The sequence below is a fragment of the Marmota flaviventris genome, chromosome 7 (genome assembly GCF_047511675.1).
Source record: "Marmota flaviventris isolate mMarFla1 chromosome 7, mMarFla1.hap1, whole genome shotgun sequence".
In the NCBI taxonomy this organism is placed as follows: domain Eukaryota; kingdom Metazoa; phylum Chordata; class Mammalia; order Rodentia; family Sciuridae; genus Marmota; species Marmota flaviventris.
The window spans coordinates 73,529,269-73,555,454 of NC_092504.1; the positions used below are offsets into that span (position 1 = coordinate 73,529,269).

The 26,186-nt window shown below is 36.2% G+C and overlaps 1 protein-coding gene across 1 annotated transcript in view; it reads left to right on the forward strand.

Annotated features, from left to right (window-relative positions):
• LOC139706426 (broad substrate specificity ATP-binding cassette transporter ABCG2-like) overlaps positions 1 to 26,186 on the forward strand; it is a 45,670-nt gene that overhangs the window by 12,535 nt on the left and 6,949 nt on the right. Inside the window, exons 2-8 of the mRNA XM_071614441.1 lie at positions 2,630 to 2,766; positions 9,259 to 9,410; positions 10,841 to 10,930; positions 11,235 to 11,482; positions 18,574 to 18,656; positions 24,209 to 24,298; positions 25,896 to 26,020. Of these exons, the coding sequence (XP_071470542.1) occupies positions 2,669 to 2,766; positions 9,259 to 9,410; positions 10,841 to 10,930; positions 11,235 to 11,482; positions 18,574 to 18,656; positions 24,209 to 24,298; positions 25,896 to 26,020 (886 nt within the window). The 5' untranslated portion in view covers positions 2,630 to 2,668. The remainder of the gene's footprint in view (positions 1 to 2,629; positions 2,767 to 9,258; positions 9,411 to 10,840; positions 10,931 to 11,234; positions 11,483 to 18,573; positions 18,657 to 24,208; positions 24,299 to 25,895; positions 26,021 to 26,186) is intronic.

Below are 26,186 nucleotides of genomic sequence, written 5' to 3' on the forward strand. Positions count from 1 at the left end.
AACTCCTAAATTATTTTTCTACATGTCCTCCATGGTAGTGTCCATGGAGTCAGTTGTTGAAGCATTATTGGTTTGGGGTTGATTTGTTCACTTGCTTTTTCATACCATTTCTATGACTACCCATCTATTGGTATAGTTTTCACTTCTTTATTAATGGAGGGACTACTTGTGAGTTTCTTTATCTTAAGACCCCTGTATTGATAGAATATCCAAATATTTATTTACTTTTTCAGTGTGTCACTTCTGCTTCTCCTAATATCAGCACCACTTTTTAAAATGCCAGTGAATCCTATTTACCATAATATTTTCAGAGCCAAGTTAAATACTATTCACCTTATAAGAAATAAAACTTTTTGCTATTTTTTTCCACAGTTCCCCATATATACATGTAAACCTGTAATAAAGTTCTGGAATAGCTCAAAAAATAGTTAATAGTTATTAAATTTAGTACAATTACTGTAACTTTAAAAGAGGAATAAGGGCAGGGGAGAAAGATAGGCCAAAAAGAATTTGAGAAAATATAGGATGTAAAAATAAAGAGAGAGAAAAAGATATAAAATATAATTCACACCCAGATACAAAGGCAAAATAGATGGATGATGAGTATGTAAGGTAGTATTCGATAATGCAAGAGAATGAATCAGGGATATGAAAAACAAGTATAAACCAGAGAAATGAAAACAAAGATAGGAAGATTGACACCAAATAATACTTTAAACCATTAGATAAAATACATTCAAATGGGTTGAAGGTACAGTGTTGGCTATTGGGGTCACTACTCTCATTCATGTTAACGAATTCTGTAAATTATCAAAATTGATGTTAGAGTTATTTATAGTAAACCATGCCAAGGTAAAGAAAAATGACGCTGAATCTTGGTTTGGATTTCAGAGGGGTTTGGACCTGTAGCAGATGAACATCATTCCTTGGCTGTGGATCTCTCCTGAGTTACAGTGGTGTAGAGCCACCTTTCACCAGTTATTTTTGTTTGCTGAGTGATTGAGTCAGGTTTACTTTGGGGCTGCTATTTTTTAACTGATTTTGTCTTTTTAGGAAAGTACTTTCTTTACTCTCTTATTTAGCTGCAAGTCGGCACTTCCATTAGTTTTTTGCTTAGATTTCCAGGGGAAATGTACAAAGTTGTTGGCTTCTTACAACCATAAAGTCTCATTGATTGAAATAATTTATTTTTTAGTTCTTTATGATCTGAACATAACAGAAATGTTAAAAAAAATAGTTTGATTACTCTAATGATATGAACAATTACCTAATTATTAAAGTATTAATGCAACTGTATTAGTAATAATATCATTCACTTCAATTGCTCATTTTCCCCCTTTTCTCCCATACTAACATAAGAAAATAAGCACATTTCCTTACCTTACCAATATCAGTATCAGTGAAAAAATGGACAAGGTCTCTGTATTATCAACTGTTATTATGACTATATTTATATTCATTCACATTTCCATAATTGTTCCCAAAGGCCTTATTTATTGGTTTATAATAATTATAAAGAATAATAGATTTCATTGTGGTATATTTAGACATTTATATAATACTTTGAATTAGGTACCCAAATGTCTTTTATAGTACAATTGTTAATGGAAACCAATCAAGGGCCATAAGGAGCATTCAATAATGATATGTTTAGAGACTCCAAATTCTAGATGTATTTTTTACTTCCTACCTCCCCCAGAGCTTCTTTATTCCCTTTCCACACATATATTGGTGAAAAGATTGGGCCAGTTGCCCTGTGAAATATACCCTCTTCTGGGATTTTCTGAAAAGATGAATGAGCAATTCTGAGGTATGTTAACTTGTAGAAATAATTATTGTGAAAAAATTATGAAATTGAAAATATGTGAATATGGAATGTGGGTAGTATATGTTTCTTGCTCCAACGTGATTCTCTCTCTTTTTTTTTTTTTTTTTCAATCCAATTGGGATCCTTTGTGGAGATGGTATGTCTGTAGGAAGTTGTCACAACACTCTAAAAGATCATTATAGGTAGTGTCCTTTATATTTCCTCCTATTTTATTTGTTTGTTTGTTTGTTTATTTTTGGTACCAGGGATTGAACCCAAGGGTACTTAAACATTGAGCTATATCTCCAGTCCTTTTTTGATATTCTATTTAGAGACAGGGTCTCACTAAGTTGCTTAGGGCCTCACTAAGTTGCTTAGATCCTCACTAAATTGCTCAGGCTGGCATTGTATTCATGAATTCCTGCCTCAGCCTCTCAAAGTACTGTGATTGCAGGCATGCTCCACTGAGAACAGCTCTTCTCCTATCTTAGTAGTCATTTCCCCATTTTATAGGCTTTTCTTTTCTTTCTTTTTTAGTGTTTAACTTACTCTCTTAAAACTGACTATTTGGTGAGGAATTCACTGGACTATTAAAAGAATGAGCTTCATATCAGGTGCAATCACTCGAGAACTTTGCACTGGGGCTCAGCTTCCACATGTGGTTAGAGTGAAACATCCCCCTTTGCCTAGGTGTCATTTACTTGCTGTTTAGAATAATGAGGAAAATTAGGTAAAGTGTCTCTAGTAGAACTGCTGGTGGTTAATTCACCAAAATATAGTGATGATGAAAATTCGTGAAAATGATAATAATTTGTGTTTTAGGTAAAATCTAAAGGAGAAAGAAAAAGGACTAGTATAGGAATGGAGCTGATCCTTGATCCTCTCATCTTGTTCCTGGATAGGCCCACAACTGGCTTAGATGGGAGAACAGCTAATGATGTCATCAGACTCCTAAAAAGGTAAATGCTATGGCAACATTACATTTCATCTGTTTACTATCTGATCACTTCCAGTTACCGGTATTCCTGGTGCAGGAGATTCAGAAGCTAAAAAAATAGTGTTCCTTCTTTTTTACCAAGTTACAGTCAATAAACAAGAAGTGTATCAAGAATGATGAAAAAACACATAGGGAAGTAAGGTCATGGTGAGGGCAGGGAGCTGTTTTAAACAGGAAGGTCAGAGAAGACCACAAGCATGTTACGCCTGAGTTGGGAGAGAGTGAGATGTGCTATAAATCAGAAGAGGGTTCTGGTTGGAAGAAGCAGCCAGTGGCCCTGAGATAGAGCATGTCTTATGTGTGTGGAATATCAGCAAGGCCAGAGGGACAGACCCAGAGACTAAGGGGAGTGGAGGTTGCCTGATGAACTGTCACAACAATGCTACAGATTGGGGGCTCAACAACAAAAATTTTTCTTATATCTCTGAAGACAGAAAGTTGAAACTACTGTGTCTTCTGGTCATTTCTTAATTAGTTTGTAAATGGCACCTTCTCCCTTGTGTGTCTGTGTCCTAATCTCCTCCTATCTGGACATAGTCAGATGAGGACCCCCTGATGATCTCATTTAAACTTAAAGACCTCCTTGATGGTGCTATGTCCAATGTGGTTACATTCTGAGGCACTGGGGAATAGGACTTCAACATCTGAGTTTGGGGAAGACACAGTTCAGCCAATGAAATGTGTTTAGGATGTGAGGTGAAGTTGGGCTGATGGCAGATTTCATGGATCTCATAGACTATCAAAGAAGTATGGCTTCTCCTGTCACTAGGGGACATAGTGATATTTTGAGAGTTTTAGAGCACAGCAACGGCTGTGGGGAAGACTGTGCAGTTAGGCAAGGATGAGAGAAGACCCAGTGAATGAGCTGCTGAGCTTCAACCAGAATGGTCATGGTGAGCAGAAGGTGGTTTCTGTTTTCAAGGGAACCAATAGGATCAGGTCAGGATTTGCACCTGGGATGGGAGGATTAAGACAATGACTGCTGAGATTTGGGGATTGAAGAAGTGGAAGAATGAAATTAAATAAATGGGATTTCCTTTATCAAGAAAGAAAAATGGCCAGGTGGGGTGCTGCACACCTATAATCCCAGCAGCTCTGGAGGCTGAGGCAGGAGGATCACACATTAAAATCCAGCATCAGCAAAAGCAAGACTCCAAGCACTCAGTGACATCTTGTCTCTAAATAAAATACAAAATAGGGCTGGGGATGTGGCTCAGTGGTTGAGTGCACCTGTACTCAATCCCTGCCCCCTCCCCCCACAAAAAAAGAAAGAAAGAAAGGAAATAAGGAAGGTGGGAAGGGATGTTTATAGGAAATTTGTCAATAGTTGAGATTTATACAACATCTTTAAAAATATAAACATATTTCAAACTGACAGAAAGTATCTAAGAACAATACAGATGAAATCCTACTCTTCTCACCTGGATTCCCCTCTGTTACTTTTCATTCCATATGCAGCCCCTCCTTTCTTCTCTGCTGTTTCCCACATAGGCTTTTCTGCCATCATGTGCTACTACAACCTCCAATCAGGGAGGACATGCCATCATCTGCACTCCACAGTTCACTCCACAGATATTGCTTTGCCAATATCCAATCAGGGCTACTCAGATTTCCCCAGTTCTCCCTAGTGTCTCTGTTTCCTGCCTTTTTGGGATCCTCTACAGAAATATATTTTTCCTCTTTTTTCAATCTGAAAAGTTAATGGCACACTGCAGGGTTTATCCCAGTGCGTGTTGTATGAGCTGACTCAGGCATGAAAGGATGCTGAGTTCTCAGTGAAACACACCTGGGCATGCAACCTACACAGCCTTTATCATCTAATTGTGGTGCACATATATGTATACATAGATGTTTCCTAAAAATACATGCATGAGCATAGATATATCTATATTTATTGCTATTTCTGTTATTGAATACATTGAAAAGACCAGGAACTCATAACAACATTTCTGATGCCAATCTGACACCTCTGTCTTACTTTTAGTCTTTGCTATTTTCACATTTGTAAGTGACTTCAGACATGGAGATATTCAACTCCCATTATCTCAAAATATGTACTTACTTCCTTATGCAGTAATTTATTTGTTTAAGGAAGCCAATCTCCTGGTAGCTATGGTCTCTCCCTTTGTCCACCACCTCTAGAAACTCCTCTGCCCCATTGTTTTAAGCTTCCAATCACACTACTTTCATGGCCTCCCTTCTGTCACAACTTTGCTTCCTCTGATGCCCATGACGCTTTGAGCAAGTGTCTATGCTACAAGAGAGGAAACAACAAGAACTGAAGATATGTGTGGGTTTAAACTTCTGAAGTTTAAGATGTCATTTACACATATAAGTGAAGATGCCAAGACACGGGTCTGGAGTTCAGGCCCCATTAGAGAATATATGTAGGATATTTTTATTCACAGATATTTTCTTTGTGGGTTGCTCTGCTTAGCACACAGTCCTCTTTCCTCATGCCCAGAGCTTTGGTCAGTCCTTCCCAAGCACTGCTGAGCATACTCATCACCTGGGACTTATTGAAATGCAGATCCTGTTTCTCTAGGTTCCTGGAAGGAATCAAAGTTCTCTACAGTAGTTTTAAAGAATTACTGACACTGATTCAGTTAGTCCTCAGGCCCCACTTTGAGTGTTAGAACTCTCAGGTATCCCATGTCCATCTTCCAATCCTTTCTCAGCTTCTTATTGTCAGTTGAATAATTTCCAGTTTCTTTTCGAAGGGTTCAATATGGTCCTGTTTGGTCCTCTCTATTAGTTATCTTCTTCACCCAAAACAACAGCAACACAAGCACACACATAGACACTGCTTGTTGTGTTACACAGAAAGGCTTCTTATAGTTTTGAATTTTAGACCTGTTCACTTCACACTTTGTTCACCTTGTATCTCTTTTCTTAGCTCACTATTGTTGGGAATTTGGATATTCTACTTTTATCACCTCCAGAATGGGTTATCACTTTCCCTTTTTTGTTTATAAGGATCCATTAACTTCTCCGAATCCAATCATATTGAAATTATAGACCTTATCTCCTTTTTCTCTTTGAGGAAGATCATCTTTGGATATATTAGATATACTAGGTGCTTGATCATCTTTGGATATATTAGATATACTAGGTGCTTATCAAATTCTTAAATTGAAGTGATTCTCCTCATAAAATATTTACAAAACAGTTTGGAAAAGGTTTTTTTTTTTTTTTTTTTTTTTTTTTTTTTTTTTTTTTTTTTTTTTTTTTTTTGCCTTTGTTTCTTATACCCATAAGTAATAATTCCTATAACAAGTAGGTGAGAAATGTTTCTACCGTAAAATCAAACCAGACTCAGATTCCAGCCTTGCCATTTAGTAACTGTGAGCCATTGGTTAGTTACTTGACCTTTAAACTTTATATGTCAAAAGAAGAAAATACTAATATTATAATATCCTTGTGAAAACATTGTGGAAATTCAATTTATCACTAAAACATATAGCTAAGTGCTAAATAACATTCAAAGTGCTTAACAGTATTAATGTATTACTAAGGTAGGATGAAAACCAAGTACTAAAGAGCCAGGATACTTAAATGATGAATGAAAATTTGTATATGACCATCCTTCTAATACTTCGTTGATAACTAGTTTCAAAAGTGAGTATACTCAAAATAATCTAAGATACTTGTTAATAATATGGATTCTCTATTCCAACCACCAGAGATTGTATACCAATTTCCCTGAATTCACTGTCTTGGAAAACTCTCTAGAAAACTGCATTTTCACCAATTTCTAGTCAACTCTAGACTGCTAAAGCAATAAACTTTAAGATTCTTTAGTCTTTTTTTTAAGTCTATTACTTTATTGAGGAATATTAGCAGAGTTAGTACAATCAGATTGGCACAGAGAGGTACTAAAGGAAAATGATGTTGAAATGGGATTTTTTTCCTTTTCAATAAAGGGTAGAAAGTAACCAGCAGAAAAATGAAAGGGATGAGGAATAGGGTAACATTTCAATTCTTATTCTCCCTCCTCCCCACTTTGTTCATGTTCTTTGCTCTGAACTCACTAAAATTACAATACAGGTTGTGAAACATTTGGAACAATTATTGTAAATTATTAGAAAAAGAAATTGTGGTCTAAGGCACTGGAAAATAAAGCATTAGGTACATTATGAATACTAATTGAATAAAAAAGCAGATTCCATTTGCAAACTCAACATGAACTAATCATACAATCTTGAACATTTCATCTTATCTCTACTGGTGTCTGGTTGCTCATACAGTGTTCTTTTTAAATTCAGTCATTTTTATTGAAGTTATCTCTAAGTTCTTGCATTTGATTGGAATGATATGCCTAGTATAACATCCAATACAAAGCCAACTCACACAAAACGTTTTTGAACATAACATGAATATGTCATCAACCTTTCCTAAGAGGTTAAAACATATGGCAAATAATAACAAAATGTGATATAGTAAGTCTACTTGTTATAATTATTTTACCTAAATTATGCAAATAATATTTTTGTTGGTTTTGATACAATAGAAGGAAGAGGTTAAAAATATATCAAGAGCATTGTAATGTTTTGAACAACCAATAAAAAATATGAAACAGTAGAGTTTATCTGAATAGAAAAAGTAGGCATTAGGATAGAACAGTAAACATTCTAAACCCTGTAGTGACACTAGATTTACAGTCTGCTGTATGTGAGCAATGCAAATATCCAGAAGCAGAAAATTGTCAAATGAGAGGAGATAGGCAAAGTCAAAACTCAATAATTACATGTGGGTCATATGGGTTTCATAATTTGCTGATTGTTTTAATCTCATTATTGTTAAACATTTTTTTCTAAATTCTATCTCCTTTTATTACTTGTTTTTTTAAATATTTTTTCTTGTGATTTTGTAACATTTTATTTAGTGCAAACTTTTCCTCAGTTGAAAGAAGCAATATAGTCTTCAGTGTATTCATTGTGATTTGAAAATATTTTTTTTTTTAATTAAGAACAATTCTAATACTTCCTTGAACAGTGGTGATTGAAAATTAACAGGTATAATGGCATTAACAGATAAAGAAGGTATGCATATCTCAAACATAAGCATACAACTAAAATGCTATAATTAAATAAAAACCTAAGCTTAAAATATCCTAATCAATGCATTTGAAAACCTAAGAGTTATTTGAAAGACTTTTTACATTCATTAGTATTTCATTTATTTTTTTCTGGTATACTGTTTTTGCAGCTTAAAAAAAAAAACACACATTTCTATTGATGCAAAAAAAAAAAATCTCTTTAGTAAAACAAAGAAACCTAAGTACATTTTTTTAAATTTTGAGTTGTATATCAAATTTCTAAATTGTATATTAAATTTTTAAAAATTCTTTATTGTTCTCTAGAAAACCTAGTTTAGATAATGTAATGGCTTTTCTCAAGTACTTTTTTCATGACAGAAAATTTAGATAGAAAAAGTTCACAAAGAGACTATTAGTGAATTTGTACTCTCTCTTTCCTGATTTAACCTAAATGTTCAGGATTTGACCAGTGATTTTTATTATATAAAATGTGTATGAGAGCTTTCTGTGTTCACTTAAGAGAAACATTTTTCTCCATTTTATAATATTTAGATTAAAGTTTCATGAAAAATGTTTTTTACACAAATATAGATAGTTAACTCTCATATATGTAAAAGAATTTCTGCCTGTGTATCAAATATCACTAGTTCTCTTTCATTGGTAACAAGGGGGGTGTATTTTGAGGATAATAATATGAGACAGTGCAAAAACTCAGTGTAAAAAAGAAAACATCTTTTTGTTTTGCTCTTATTTTCCACAAAACTTAATTTCTTTTTTTTAAATTTTTTTATTGTTGGTTGTTCAAAACATTACATAGTTCTTGATATATCATATTTCACACTTTGATTCAAGTGGGTTATGAACTCCCATTTTTACCCCGTATACAAATTGCAGAATCACATCAGTTACACATCCATTGATTTACATATTGCCATACTAGTGTCTGTTGTATTCTGCTGCCTTTCCTATCCTCTACTATCCCCCATCCCCTCCCCTCCCCTCCCCTCTCTTTAGTCTTTTAATAAAAGCATTGAATTTAAATATTCCCAACTCCATGTATGTAATGAGTTGAGATGAGAAATTTGTAAGAGAAAAGCATGTTGAACTGAGAGAAAACGCTCTACTGGCAGAAATAAGTATTTTACAAAATATTTCAAGGTTCAGATATTTTGGATGGGGGATACTGGGGATTGAACTCAGGGACACTTGACCACTGAGCCACTACCCCAGCCCTATTTTGTATTTTATTTAGAGACAGGGTCTCACTGAGTGCATATTGCCTGCTTTTTCTGTGGCTGGCTTTGAACTTTGATCCTCCTGCCTCAGCCACCTGAGCCACTGGGATTATAGTCGTGCATCACCATACCAGCAAGGTTCAGATAATTAATGATTTATTATTTTCTTTTTTTCACTTAGGATTTCTGAGCAGGGACGCACGATCATCTTCTCCATCCATCTGCCTCGCTATTCCATCTTCCAGCTGTTTGACAGCCTCACCATACTGGCCTCAGGAGAACTAATGTATCACGGTCCTGCCCAAAGGACTTTAGAGTACTTTGAGTCTGCAGGTGTGGTTAAACATTGTATGCCCTAGATCCTTTATTCATAGACTCCTGGCAGAGGAGAGGAGTCCCCAGGAGTGCTACAGGAATGCTCTTTGATCTTGCATAGACTTAACTGGGGTGTCTCCACTCTAAAACATATTTGGTCAGTTCAATGCCAGAATTCTTTTTCATTTTGCAGCATTTTTTGTTTTTCAGGTATCTCCCCTTTTCCTGTCTTATTTGAATATGCATGGTGTGTGTATGTGTGTGTGTGTGTGTGTGTGTGTGTTTGTTTGTTTCATGGGACTTTTTTCTCCTTTTCAGTTATGTTGACCTTTTCCTGAAAGTTCAGTAAGTAACATGTTGAACTCACACTCAGTATTCTGTCAGTTGAACTTTTTTGAAAAGTTCCAAACCATTGCCTTTTAAAACATGTAACAGATTGTGATATTACAGTGTTTCCCCTGACACATAATCTTGCTCTGCCTTCTTCAGGGCTTGTGGAAATGTTTCTTAGAAGCATTAAATTGAATATTTAAGTCTTGAATAGCTGGCCCTGAATCTGATATAATGGGCCAAAATTTCTGGTCTGTCTTGTTCTTTCTATTTCAGACTGAGTACTCTGATTTCTTTAATGGTTTACCTATCTGCTTCACTTCAGGGGTCTGTGGATATGATTATAGATGTTTATCCATGACCCCAAATAAAGTTGTAAATAATCATTCCTTCTTAATTTGTTTTTATTAAATATCTGTCACTTAAAAACACATCAAACACATGAGAGTTGGGAATCCAGGGAAGATGAACTAAAGAGTCAGAGCTCAGGCCAAATTTAGATGTTGAGGTGAGAGGTCAGGTGTGCTGTGCTGGTCATGTTCTCTCAATAATGCTTCTCTGGGAATGTGTTGTCTATTTGGAATTATGGCATCTTGAGAGATGATCATTTGGAACTCTGAATTTAGTAGGTTGCAAAGCAACATCTGCTAACATACCTACTGCTGTTCCAGTATTCTCTAGGTGAACTCAGTATTCTCTAGGTGAACTCAGTATTCTCTAGGTGCACAGTTCACCAGAAACTTAATATCCTTTCTAGGATCTACATTTAGATTTTTGAAGAAGTACTAGTAAACAGTATAGCATATTGATAGCTGCTTGGATTTTGAATTTTTATGAGAGGTAAGCACTAATGTAAGATGTTCTGAAGAGTCCAAGAATAGTTTGGGATACATTTTTTGTTTTATTTATTTATTTTTTTGCCTGAGACAGTTGTTGAAATATTATGTGATTAAATAAAGAAGAGGAAAGGATAAATTAGAGAGGGCAGAAGAGAGCAAGAAGATGAGGAAAAAGTTGTTCAATCTGCCTTACCAACCCCTCACCTCCAGCATCCTCTGCATGTGAGTCTTTACCTTCCAAGACTATCAGCTTGATTTCTGGGGTGTCTTATTTTGTAGGTTTTCCCTGTGAATTCTACACTAATCCTGCAGAAATATTCCTGGACTTCTTTCATGGTGTAATAAAGAGAGAGTCAGAAGAACATGAAGGTATGTGAACCTTTCACATTTTCACATTTTTGCCTGAGGTTTAGCAAAGAGATGATTCATTGAAACATGACCTTGTGAATTTACATATTGATGTGATGAACAAATAGACATTGTCAGTGAGTGCTGTGGGCATTTTTATTTGTGAATGTACATGCTAATTCATTTTTGTACTCAAGCTACAAAATATAGGAGTTGTACAAGTAAAAGGTCAAGAGAAAACTTGTGAAATCAGGAGTAATTTGTTTATAATGAGTTAGTACTCTATGCAGTAATCTGTGACCTCTTATCCTCTTCCATTCCAAAGCTAACAAGACTGAAATACCTTCAAAGACAGATGATTCACAGATAAAAGAATTAGCTAATAATTTTGCCAAGTCCACTTTCTACAAAGACATAAAAACTGAACTGCATGAATTCAAAAGGGATAAGAATAAGAGGTGCTGGGTCAGGAAGGAGATTCCTTATGTCACCTCCTTTGGTCATCAGCTTATTAGCCTCACCAAGCGTTCATTCCAAAGCTTTGCGGGTAATCCCCAGCACTGGATAAATGAGGTAAGTGACAAATTCTTCCAGTTATGCAGTGAAATACCCATGTGAGAGCTATTTGTTTCTAATATGGACTTATGCAGGATTATTTTTTCTTCTACCCATCCTTCCATTTATTAGTCACGCCCCCTCCATTTGGAATTTAGAAACAGCCAATCATTCTAGTGTATTATCTTTGATATGAATGGTCCCCCAAAACTCATGGTTGAAGGCTGGTCTCCAAAGGAACAATATTCAGAGGTTGGGCTCTTTGGAAGTGGCTGTATCATTTGACATCATCAATGGACTAATCCTTTGATGGATTCATAATTTGATGACATTATTAGGAGGTGATGTAAACTGTACCAATCAGGATCTAGAGAGAGGAAGTAGGTCAAGTTGTCTGCCTTGGAAGGGTTATGTTGTCCCTGACACCTTCCTTGCTCTGTTTCCGGACTGCCATGAGATGAGCAGCTTTCAGCCTCCACACCCACATGCCTTGAAGTTCTGCCTCACCTTACTCTTAAACCACAGAATCTGAACTGACATGTCTAAAACTGTGAGTCAAAATAAAATTTCTCTCTTACTTGGTTTCATGTTGCTGTGATCAGTATCCTGACAAAAACAACTTAGAGAAAAAAAAAAAAAAAACATTTATTTGGGGATCATGGCTTCAGAAGTTTCAATTCATAGAGAAGTGACTGCATTGTTCTGGGCCCATGGTGAGGCAGCACATCATGGAGGAAGGGCTCAGCATAAAATGCTGTCCAGTTCATGATGGGGTCAAGAAGCAGAGAGAGGGAGCAGGGCTGCAGGAAGAGCAATGCTTTCAGGGCACCCCCTGCTTTACTCCCAGTGACTCATCTCTTTCAGCCACAGCCCACCTGCCGGCAGTTACTGCCCAGTCAGTCCATTCAAACTAGGACAGACAAATTAGATTACACAATTCAATCATTCACCTGTGAATTTTCCTGTATTATCATAGGAGCTTTTGGGGGACATCTAATGTCCAACCATAACATGTTCTTTCTTGGTATTTTAAATTTTTATTTTTGTCACAGTGATAAAAGTTGAGAAACACAACAGGTAAAAAGCAATTGAGTTTTTACTCATGTAAAGCTCTTTAAGTGGCTTCTGTACTATATAACTCAAAAATGTTGATTATATATATATATATATATATATATATATATATATATATATATATATATATACACACACACTATAATGGATAATGTTAGTCAAAATTTTATTTGTTAAAAATGTTTAGACAGATAATATCAACCACATATGGAATTTGCTGAGAGCTGTCCATTGTCATTTATTGACTCATTCCAAAGATAAATTGAAATATCATGTGTTCCATTTGGAGACTCTACTATACTAGTGAATGAAATGAGTAAAAATAAAAATCTCTGCTTGTGTAGACTTTTTTTCCATATGAGGGAAGGGAAATGATAGATGAATAAAGAAAATACAGACTATGTCAGATGGTAAGATGAACTATGCAGAAGAAAAGAGAGAAATCATAGAAATGAAGAAGAGAGAAGGCTCAAAATAGGGAGAAGAGGATTGATTTGCCAATAAAATCAGGTGTTGAAGGAACCCAGTGTCATTTATATTCCTGAAGATAGTTTGTTCTGTCCACTGTCTGAGAGAGGAGACTGTAAGCAGAATGTAAGGATTGATGCTCCTCATTGAGAGATTTTAATATTGGCAAAGCAATAGATAACTCAAAGTATGTGTGGTTTATGCACAGGAAGTAACCAGATACAACAAGAATATTCATGGTGGGGTTAATTGCCTTAAATAAGATATGATGGTGTTCTTTTCTCCTTTTGATCTACTTTGTGGTAGGTGTTTTCAGTCCTCCAGGTTTTTATTTTATTTTGTTTTGTTTGTTTGTTTGTTGCAATACTGAGTATTGAACTCAGAACTTCACACATGCTAGGCCAGTGCTCTGCTATTGGGCTATATGTCTGGCCTATTTATTAGTTAATCTTAATCCCTATGTCACACAAAACACTGTTCCTTCAGTTAATTTGTCCAACATTTGGAGGGAAATCAATTTAGCTGGTTATTATTGTCCAACATTTGTAGGGAAATCAATTTAGCTGGTTATTATTTTATTGATATTTTCATTGTCAATCATTGCATTTCTGTGTATTAAGATATGGCATGTTTTTGGCTTAATAAACTGACTTCTCAGCATAAGCACCACATTTTCATATTTAAGTATTGTTGCTCTCCAGGTGTACCTGAGGGCCTGCATCCCCATTTCAGTGATGATGTTCATTGTTTCAGACTTCTTTAGTCCATGTGATTTGGCATTTCTCTCAAGCAGTTTTGTGTCCCATTGTTCAAGGACAATATTTTATTCTTAGATCATCGATTTGACATCATTTGAAAAAATGTCAGGCCAATTAGATGCATTAACTTTGATAGCCCATTGTTCAACAGGAAGATGCAGTATAATAAGCTGATTCTTCAGAGTGATTTATTCATTAGGCTTTTCTTACATGTCTCTAAAACTGATTTTTAAGTGTCTTATCCAAGAAACATATGGTATTCTGGGCAAGATGTTATTAGAACACAGGTGTTTTTACATCAGGATTATGAGTGTTTTGAGCCTTGGCTTCCTTAAGAGTCAAACAGCAGGCCCAGAGCCTCCAGGTAGCACATTCAGCCTACTTGTCTCATCATTGAACTCGGTTCTCTAAAAGCAATTCCAGCAATGTTCAGGGAAGCAGTAGTCTCTACAGTAAGGGAAAAACCTTGTAGAACCCTGAGCTCAGTGGAACAACTCTTGTTCAGAATTTTAAATGTTGAAACATTAGCTCAGGAGCAGGCAAACCCGTTTAGATAAAACCTCAGAAGTTAATCATTTTTGACTCATGGCCACATATGTCATTTGTTTCACAAAGTCTACTCTGCCATTTCATGATTAAAGCAGCCACAGCTAACATATGAGCAAATGAACATTGCAGCATTCCAATAGACTTTATTTAAGGACACTGATTTTGAAATTCGTATTGAAATAAATATTATTCTTGAACTTTTACCTCCCAAGTTAAAAAAAAAAATGGAAAAAAACAAACTATTGGGTTTTGGCCCATAGTTTACTAATCCTTGATATAAGTGGGGTTTTGTTTTGTTTGGTACTGAGGATTTAGCACTGGGAGGCTATACCACTGAGACATATTCCCACACCTTTTCACATTTTTTAAAGACAGGGTGATGCTATGTGTATTAGGGCCTTGGTAAATTTCTGAGGCTGGCTTTAAATTTGCCATCCTCCTGTCTTAGCCTCTCAGTTCACCAGGAGTACAGGCATGTGCCACCATGCCTGGCTCTGACATCGAGTCCTTAAGCTTGTATGATTTTTATTTTTGTAAGTTTTGTGAAATGGAGTTATTTAAATGTAGAAGATATACAATCAATCAACAAATATATGAAAAAAAATATTCATTATTGCTAGCAACTAGAAAAATTCAAATCAAAACAATGCTTTCCTGGTGACATTCCTTAATTTATTGCCTGATTTTTTGTATTTTGTTGTAAACTAGTTATTTGTTGACATGATTCAGACTTGACATTTAACCAGATATGTTGGGAAGATATAGGAATGAGTGGATTATTTAAAAAAAAAAAGGTTTATTGTTCATTTAAGTCTACTTTGACAACATTCTCCTTAATCTCTCTGAGATTCATTGTCTATACTTGCATACTAAATATTTGACTATGCATTCAATTTTTTAATTAAATTATTTATTTATTCCAATTTGTTATATATGATACCAGAATGCAATTCATTTCATATTACACATATAGAACACAATTTTTAAAGTCTCTGGTTGTACCCAAATATTTTCACACCATTTGTGTCTTCATACATTTACTTAGGGTAATGATGTCTAACTCATTCCACCATCTTCCCTACCCATAAACCCCCTCCCTTCCTCCCCTGCCCCTTTCCCCTATCTAAAGTTCCTCCATTCCTCCCATGCTCTGAGCGCCATTGCCATTATGAGACAGCATCCTCATATCAAAGGATACATTCAACTTTTGGGTTTTGGGGATTGGCTTACTTCACTTAGCATTATATTCTCTGACTCCATCCATTTACCTGCAAATGCCATGATTTTATTCTCTTTTAGTGCTGAATAATGTTCCACTGTGTATATATACCAAAGTTTCCCTATCCATTCATCTACTGAAGGGCATCTGGGTTGGCTCCACAATTTAGGTATTATGAATTGTGGTGCTATAAACATTGATGTGGCTATGTCCTTGTAGTATGCTGTTTCTAGGTCCTTTGGGTATAAACGGAAGAGTGGAACAGCTGGGTCAAATGGTGGTTCCATTCCAAGTTTTCCAAGGACTCTCTATACTGCTTTACATATTGGCTGCATAAATTTGCCGTCCCAATGTATGAGTGTGCCTTTTTCCCCGCATCCTCACCAAGACTTACTGTTGTTTGTATTCTTAATAGCTGCCATTCCGACTGGAGTGAGTGGAAATCTTAGAGTAGTTTTGATTTGCATTTGTCTAATTGCTAGTGATGATGAATATTTTTTCATATATTTGTTGATGATTGTATATCCTCTTTTGAGAAGTGTCTGTTCAGGTACTTGGCTCATTTATTGATTGGATTATTATTATTATTATTTTTTTGGTGTTAAGGTTTTTGAGTGCTTTATATATCCTAGAGTTAGTGTTCTATCTGATGGGCTTGTAGTAAAGATTTGCTCCAATTCTGTAGGCTCTCTATTCACCTCACTGATTGTTTCTTTTGCTGAGAAGAAGCTTTTTAGCTTGAATCCATCCCAATTATTGATTCGTGGTTTTAATTCTTGTGCTATAGGAGTCTTATTAAGAAAGATGGGGCCTAATACAACATAATGAAGATGTCACCTGGTTTTTCTTCCAATAGACACAAGGTCTCTGGTTTAATTCCTAGGTCTTTGATCCACTTTGAGTTGAGTTTTGTGCATGGTGAGAGATAGGGGTTTAATTTCATTGTGTTACATGTGGAGTTCCAGTTTTCCCAGCACCATTTGTTGAAGAGGCTATCTTTTCTCCAATATATGTTTTTGGCACCTTTGTCTAATATGAGGTAGCTATAATTATGTGGGTTTGTCTCTGTGTCCTCTATTCTGTACCTTTGGTTTACCTGTCTGTTTTGGTGCCAATACCATGCTGTTTTTGTTACTATTGTTCTGTAGTATAGTTTAAGGTCTGGAATAATAATACCACTGGCTTCACTCTTCTTGCTAAATATTATGCATTCAATTTTTAATTTTTTTTAGAGAAAGCTACAAATATCCATCAATCCATACCTTGAGATGTGTTGTTTAAATACTTCTGGAAAAAGGGAGAATGACATAGTTGAAGAATTTCTCATCTTGATCTGTTTTGAACAGAGACCATTTGTACATATACAAAAAGCTCATAGTTAGGCTCGTCTACTCTGTTGTTAAATGTTCAGTTTTCTCAATGGCTTTGTTTTTCTTCATGCAAGAAGATACAATACATGTGAACTTCTTAAAAGCATCGAATGATCATGGATTCATCATTTTGTCAATATATTTGAAAATTGGCTAAAAATCACTAAGGAATATCCAAATGATAATATTCAGTCAGTGAAAGAAATGAAGTGTGGATGCAAGAGAAATGAAGGATGCAGAGTGTCTAATTTGAAGTCTGAATATCTTGACAGTTATACAATGGGAAAACATAGACTCTTGCATAGATGCACATGCTGCATGTTGGTAGAGCCATTAGCATAGATTTTGGAAACTTGATTAGTTGTAATAATGAACAGATTCTGAGGGTCTTGGGGGATATAGCAGGGGAATGGATTCCTACCCCCACCCCAAATTTCTGTATTATTAGCAAAGGACATTTCATAGGTGAAACATTTCACTAATCTTCTTTCCAGAGTCTGGTCTTCACAAATTATTCTTTACAATTCACTGTTCTTTTCTTTGCATGTTGCCTGCATATTTGCCAAGTATCCATTACCAATTAGTTCATGGCTTGATACTGTTGTAATATTGAGATTTTTTTTAAGCTTTGATTATTTCAAGATTACTGGTAGGTATTTAGTTTTCTTTACATTCCTATCTCCTATATTATTATATTTAGCTCACATATAATTATAAGAATTCCTTACATAAAATATGTTCTAATGTAACTCTGATCTTTTGCTAACTGAAGCACCATTAAGAGAGTTTTTATTCTAAGAGGAAATGTAACATTGTTCCATTTTCTCTGGGAGATATATAGACTGAGTAGGTGACGATGGGTGGGAAAGGCAAAGAATTGGCAGCTCAGGTGTGTCAAGTTATCTGTAAGGCTCATTGGCTGGGAATGAAAGACAAGAAATATGAGCGGAGATGGTAATGGGAGGATTTGGGTAACCCCATCTGGCCAAATACTTTGGTGACAGTGACAATGCACTTTTCCTGTGCAGGTGGGGATTCCCCACATGTTAGCTAGGTGCAGTCCACTTCTTCCTTATCATTCAAAATTCCATTCTTAGAATTTGGATGTGGCATTAAAATTTTATGTATTTCTGTACTTTGCAGTGATGGGGATCAAACCCCAGGTCTGGCACATGGTAGGCAAGCAGTCTATTGCTTAGCTACATCCACAGCCCTGAAATTTCCTTTATTTCTCACAATTAGAGTGAAGTCATCTTGTTTTAATTTGAATCTCTTGAAGTTTAAAGCTGTGCACATTCACTGGCATGAAAGTTGAAAATTCAGTTTAAGGCAGCATTCTTATTTTGTTCCCAAAACATCTCCCTCATATGCCTTCCTCACACAGCAACCCTGTATGGTATTTGTGGACAGAGATTGGTAGACACTGGGAAGATTCTTATCTCATCAGGTCATCTGCTCTCTTGTCCTCTCAGTACCCAAAACACAGAATCCTGACATTCTCAATTTAATTTAGAAAATGTTCTAATAATAACCACTGTCTGATAATTCCCCAGTTACTCTGGCCAATCCATTTAAAGTGTGTATTTCAGTGGAGATATTTGACTAGGTAATAAAAAGTTTTACCTGTAATTGAAATTTTTCTTTCTAATTTTCATTTTTCTCTTTGAAAAGATAATTGTCACATTGGTTTTGGGACTGGTTACAGGCACCATTATCCTTTTGCTGAGAGATGATTGTACGGAAATCCGAAATAGGTAAGTAAATTTGAATCTCAATTTTGTGAAAATGCTCTTACTTTGATGAAACTAATGAAAATCCATTCAGAATTTGAATTTATGACAATACAGGGTAAACATTGCTGTTTTATTATGGGGTAGGATCAGATAGTGTATTGAAATGGGAATGGAAGAGTTAATTTTCGGTTTCACATATGTATGTATGTGTGTAAATTACACATCATGGATATATCCTAACCATTTTGAAGTGCACAGTTTAGTGCCAAAACGTCCATTTATGTTGTCACCTGACAACACCATCCAACTGCCAACCATTTCTTTATCTTCTCAGGTGCAATCTTCAACCCACCTTAGAGTAACTACCCATACTCATCATTGCCACCTCTGCAACCATCTGCAACTTTCTGTCTCTGAATGTGGCCATTCTAGGAAACTTATCAATGTGAAGTCATACAATACTTGTCTTTTCATGACTGCCTTATTTTCCTCAGCATAAACTTGTTAAGTTTCTTCAAGTTGTAGCATGGGATATATTCTTTTTTTTAAAGCCAAATAATATATGTGTAGAAAGTACATTTTATTTATCCACTCATCCATTGCTGAAAATCAGGGTTGCTAACACCTTTGAACTATTGTAGTCATGTTGCTATGGGGGGCACACACTTGTCTGAATCTTTCTTTCAACAGTCATTTGGGGCAGATACCCAGCAGTGGAATTGCTGGGTTATGTGGTAATTTTTTGAATACCTGCCAAAGCCTCTCCTACTGCATTTTACATTCTTAACAGCAACACATAAAGTTACAATATCTTCTCATTCTCACAAAAGCTTACTTTGTTTTCAAATAACAGAGATCCACATGATCTTTGGAGAGATGTTTGTTTTTAGTATTTTGCCAATTTTTAAGTTGCATTCTTTGGTTTTGGGGTGTTTTGTTGTTGATGATGATTGGAATTCTTTATAGTTATGGGTTATTCATTCATTTTCAGATATATGGTTTACAAATATTTTATTCCATTTTGTGGGGTTTTTTTGCACTCAGTTCATAATGCCTTTTATGCTGAGATGTTTTTGATTTTGAAATATACTTTTGCTCTGTTTTCTTTGGTGGTTTGTGAGTTTCCTCAATTTTGGTGTTTGCATGACTTGGTAGTATAAGATGTATGGATGGGAATCAGTTGTTCCTAACTCTGTATGGAAAGCACTTACATTAGTGTCATGCTCCTTTCTAGGTTCAGTCATAATGTGCCCTTAAAACTCTTATTCCTAGGTGTCATTTTAAACAGCTGGCTCATGTTCTAAACATAGATTCTCAACATTCCAGAATTCATGGTTCTCATCACAATTCATGTATGCAGAAGCACTTCTCACTAGGCACTGAGATTCATGCTTGACAGCTATGGCTAATGTTAACTCCCAAGGGCCAGAGAAGTGGGTGGTCTCATCCCCATTTTACTGTTGAGAACTGTGGAGCTTGGTCTTTGTCCCAGATGCTGATCCTGATCCAAATAATGAGATAGTGTTTGTTTGTTGTTTGTTTTGTTTTTATTTTTGTACTGGGAATTGAACCCAAGAATTGAAGGACATGACAACCATCCTGGGGGAGAAACAGTGTTAATCTTGATCCCCACAGGTAGGGAAGAAGGAAAGGAAAAGACTAAGGAAAAGAAAAGGAAGACATGTCAGTTTTTAAAAAAGCCTCCTGTGTTTGAGCAGCAAGATGCATACCAAAAGCCTGAAGTGAACTCTGGATACAGGCAAATTGTTTTTGAATGAAAAATAACCATAAAAATTCTTTATTTAAAGTTATTTATTAAAGTGAATTTTCCTTTTTGTTGAAGTAGATGGTGTTTTCTTACAAAAAGATGACTATTACAGCTGTTTTCCAGAGTTAAGTCACTTTTTTACCTTCTTCAGGAAGAGATCTCTGATTTTTTTTTTACAACTGTTAGTGTCTGTGTCCTATGTACATGCGATTTCTTAACAAAGCTCAGCAGAATCACAGGGTTTTGAGGCCATGAAAGATGTATACTGTGCAGCAAGAAGACTGTTGAGGAATCTGTCATCAACTGAAGTTTGAAAGAAGTGAAAAGCTGACCACCACAGCTTTTGGTCAAAAATTTCAGAGAAATACATGAGTGTAGTCATTTCTTCAGATGTTCTCTGGAGAAATTGGACACTAATGTTATTTTAATTTGCACTTTTGACTATCATTACCTACTTTTTTTAGAATATTTAGACTATGTGAGAGTAGCCTCTGTGTATGTGGTTCATCTACCTCTGCTTTGGATGATCAGGTGATTAGTGATGATTGTTTGGGTAAGAAAATGAAGTCTCAGCTTCTTCTCTGGAACCAGGGCATTAGAACTTTCTTTGGACAGGAATATCCATCCTTCATTTGACATTGCTGTGAAGGCCAGTGGTTTAGGACTGTTCTTGGAATCAAGTGGTGTCTTAGCAATTCCTCTTACCTATGTAACTGAGGAACTGGGTTTGAATCCTGTGTAGAGCGTGAGCCACTTTGACTTTATAGCCTTAATGTGTTGTTTTGACAGCTAAACAAATTAGGAAAATGATGGGTTTTTAAAAAAAAAAATTGGATCTATTAATCCCACTTCAGGGTGTTCACACAAAATATTTGAAGTCAATTAGTTGAAGAGGGATCTGTGCTCCCATGTTCATTGTAGCCCTGTGCACAACAGTCAATTTGGACATCAATCTAAGTGTCTGTCAGCTAACAAACAGAGAAGGAAAATGGGTGAATGCCCCAGGGAATGCTGTTCAGCCACAGGAAAAGGAATTTTACCATTTGTGACACCATAGACGAAATTGAGAACATTATGCTAAGTAAAGGATCCAGACTGAGAAAGACAAAAGCCACATGTTCTTGCTTATATGTAAATTCTGACACTTTTAGTCTTTTAAAGACAGAGTAGAATGGTGTATGCCAGAATGGTGTATGTGAAGGTCAAAGGTACAAATCTCAGGAAGGCAGGAAGAATAGGATCTTCTTTCTATTGAGATACATTGAACAGGGTGGTGAATGCAGTACATAATAGTGTAGAATTCAAAATTGCTGAGCATAAACTCCAAATGTTCTCACCATAAAAATGGTAAAAATTAAAGTATATGAACTTTAAAAGCAATGGATCTACGTAATAGACTCATTTTATTATTCTTTGACATTTTACTCTCTAGGGACTTTTTTTCTCAGTCCTTTTCATTTTTTGAGACAGAGTCTCATTAAGTTGACTTGGGCCTCCCTAAATAGCTGAGGTTGGCCTTGAACTTGTGATCCTCCTGATGCAGCCTCCTGAGTGCCTGAGAATACAGGTATAAGCTACCATACCCAACTAGCATTGAATTCTTGAAGGATAACTTCACTTTGTGCCCCACAAATGTTTGAGTATAGTTTGTCAATTTATAAAAAAAATAAATCTGATGTGTATTTATACATGGCACCTGAATTGCCCCCTTAAAAAGCATTGAGTGCATTAAACATTTTTCATAATAAAAACCTGTTTATTATGAAGTAAATCATCTTCTGTCTTAGAAGGGATTTTACTGTTTCCTTTTTCAGAATTATGAATATTACTGTATTGTTAAATGTGAGAAAAAAATTTAATTGAATTTTTCTTCTATTCCATTGTTTCCCCATGGACCTTTAGCTTGATATTAGGTTTACTAGGTACTAAAACTTATTTGGCTGTTTGTCTCTTCCATTCTTTTTAATTATTGATGAACTTTCATATTTAGAACAGCCTGCCCTCTTAGTTCTTTATTTCTTAGGTGTGATAAATATCTGTCTAGAGAAGCCAGGCTGCACCATAATTTTCTGTTGATGAGAGGCTGTTGTGGAAAAGGATGGACTTAAGTGGGTGATTTGAGGTGATGTAGAGTGTTTATTTAAATTGAAAGTACACATTCACACCCACATCTGAATGAAGTAAAGTGTACTTACTGTTGTAGGGAGGATAGCTGGTTTTATAACATGGATATATGCTGGGAAAGCATGATGATGTATAGGTTTCAAATAAACCTTCTCATGTGCATGAATAAAAAGTTTTCTATAAACTCTTTAAGGTAGTTGGAATTGTTCACTTGTGTTTACATTTGAAAAACTTTCTCTTGTTTTTAAGTAATTTAAATGATGTACATATATCCTTTCTTTACATGTTTATAGTAATATCAATTTATGTGTCTGATTAGACAGGGAAGCCCATGTTTTAAGGATGTTGGCAAACTCCCATGAAATCCTTATTTCACTTGAAATATAAACTAGCAGAACACTTTTCTTGCTAACCCTCAATTATTTTACTGATATACATATTAATAGTCTTCACACTGGTGATCAAATTGATTTTTATTATGAATAAACATCAGTTTGATTTTTTTTATCACTTTGGAAACCCCATAGTAAGGTGGTTGTTCCAAATCAAGGATGGTGTCCAGGCTTTCTGGTGGTCTTGTGTAGTTCTGGCATTTTCTTTCCACATGCCTTTACTCTTTTGTTACTTTACTTCAAAACCAAATTGAATTGAATACCTTAACCCTTTGGAGCTCTATTTAACTTAAAGTTTCTCTTCATACATTAGGAATGATACTCGGGATTTTTGTGAGTTAAATTCAAGGTGAAAGTATTTTATAACCTAAGTGTTAGCACAGGCTGTCATAGCAATGCACCAGACTCAGGGACTTACAGGACAAAACCTTTTTGTTTCAGTTGTAGAGTCTGGGAGTTTGGGTTCAGAGCTCCCTTCCAGCAGTAGGCTCCTGGGAGGGTCCCGCTCTGCCTATAGATGGCGCCGTCACCCTGCATCTCTCATGGCATAGAGTTTCTGGGGTTTCTTGCTCTTACCAGGGCACTGGTCCCATCATGGGGGCTCCACTCTCATGACCTTGCCTAAACCTCATTACTTAAGTTACCAATCTCAAAAAACCAAGTGCCAAATGTTTTCTCTGACATAAGGTAACTGACTCATAGTGGGGTAGGGATGGGAGAATGGGAGGAATAGATGAACTCTAGATAGGGCAGAGGGATGGGAGGAGAAGGGAGGGGACATAGGGTTAGAAATAATGGTGAATGTGATGGACATCATTATCCAAAGTACATGTATGGAGATACGGATTGGTGTGAACATATTTCATATACAACCAGAGGTATGAAAAATTGTGGTCTATATGTGTAATATGAATTGTAATGCATTATACTGTCATTTCTTTCAAAATAAATAAATAAATAAATAAAATTTAAATATGTACCTCCCAATACTATTGCATTGGAGGTTATTTCTTTATCATATGAATTTTAGTGAATACAAGTCAGTGCACAGCAGTCCACACAGAAATTTCAATATGTACTATAGTGTGGAATAACCAGGGCATCACTGAGGACACTCAGGGAGAGCCCTGATGGGATGATGCTTTCCTATCTGTTTAAATGGAAAAGTTCCACTTTAAAAAAAAATGTCTTTGATTTTACATTAATTTTGGAAGGAGTTCTGAGGGACGAAACCAACCTAAGAGCTCTGATTTGACTGAGCTGCTTTTATTCCCATTTTCTCTTGACAGAGCACTGATGCTCTTCTTCCTGATGGTCTACCTGTGTCGCAGAAGAACATTGGCGGTGGATCTCTTCATGATCCAGAAGAAGCGGTTTGTGTGAGTTGGACTCTGTTCAGGGAAGGGGCATTGCAGCCTGGTGGGCAAACTGGTCACATCCAGAATTGGGCCAAGGATTTCATAATGGGGATAACTGGAAAATTTATTTTCTTCTCATTTCTTTCCCATATCTTATGTTTAAAATTGTCATATTTAAATTGTGTCTATTTATCTTGTACAACACAAGCTTTTGAAGTATATATAGTTTACCAATATTATTTGAGAAAAGCAGTCTTCAATGGAGTGGAAAACCAAGAGCATATGAGGTCTGCTACTAAGGGAAAAAATATCAAGGTTTGGGTGTGGTCAGCAAGTCCCAATTTTGCAGAGAAAGTGAGGAATAAAAGGGTTGAGAATTGTCTTTGGTTTTGAGAAAGTAATAGGTCATAAAGCCCCTCTTAAGGAAAATTCAGGAGCTTTGGTAGATATTTAAGTGTTAAGTATCAAATTGGAGATGGGATATGAAGTTTACAAAGTATGTAGCCAAGCGCAGCCCTGAGTGGATCAAAGAATGGAGAGAGCCAGAGGGCAGCCTTACAGGAGAGAGCAGGATGGTTTTGTTCATTGTAGTTTTCAAAGATGGAAGAGATTTGCCCATGCCTACATGCCCAGGAGTGGGATCACCACAGAGGGAAGGAATTCATTTCTAGTGGTGAAAGAGTTTGGAATTTGGAAAGAGAGGCATTAGGAATAGCAAAGATTAAGGTTTGGTATCTGACAAGGGTATCTTGTTGAAAGGCATGATCATTTTCTTGCTTCAACATAAGAATAGATTTGAAAAAAGGTTTTGGGATCTTCATCTATGTTGGATAGAGATGATTTTTTTGTTCTCTTACTGTTTGCTTAATATTATACTGATATTGGCACAATTAATATTCACAAGTACACAGGGAGCTACACCAGCTGTACTCATCCCTTCTTTTCTTTAAGGATCAAAGCTATGGATGGAGACTCTCTTTGTCATGAGTATAACAAGTTCACCTTCATATTCACTGGTGGGAAGAAGAAAAGCTTCTTTTTTGGAGGGAAGGGGTACTGGGGATTGAATTGAAAGGCTTTTGATCACTGAGCCACCTCCCCATGCCTATTTTGTGTTTTATTTAGAGACAGAGTCTCACTGAGTTGCTTAGCACCTCTCTTTTGCTGAGGGTGGCTTTAAACTTGCAATCCTCCTGTCTCAGCCTTGAGGGCCTCTGGGATTACAGGCATGCACCGAGTGCCAAGCCAAGCCAGAAAAGCCTCTTTTACCAAGCCTCTTTTACCACTGAGATTAGCCCTTTCCAGTGAGCTAGCCTCAGAGGAAAAGCAGAGGCTCTGAGGAGAGTGAGGAAATGCAGACTGTGTTCCTGGAGGGGTGATGTGGGGTCACTGGGGATGAAAGCAGGAAGGGTGCTGTCATGAGAGAGGTTCACAGCATGGGGCTGATGTCCCAGAGAGGCTGCACCTGTGATGGGGAAGGACATGGGGGGATGAGCACAGAGCTTGTGGGCAGCTGCAGGATTAGACCTGGTGGCAGCAGGAGTCTGAACAGCATCTTATCTGGGCTGTGCCTTTTTAAACTAACCTGGCCTGTGTGGTGTATGTTTTTATTCTACAGACATGAGTCCATCAGTGGGTATTACAGAGTGTCATCTTATTTCTTTGGAAGTCTTTTGCTTGATTTACTACTCGAGATGATATTGACAAGTTTTATATTTATTTATACACTATACTTCATGGCCGGTAAGTAACAAGACAAAGAGAATGTGTCTTTACTTTTGGATATGTGGAAAAGTTAATTTCTGTTTGCAAACATGTATTTTGTTCCCCAAATGGCAAAGCAATTTATAAGGGAGAAAGCATGTGTCTATTGGGTATTCTACAAATAGCTGGTTAATGTGGACACTCT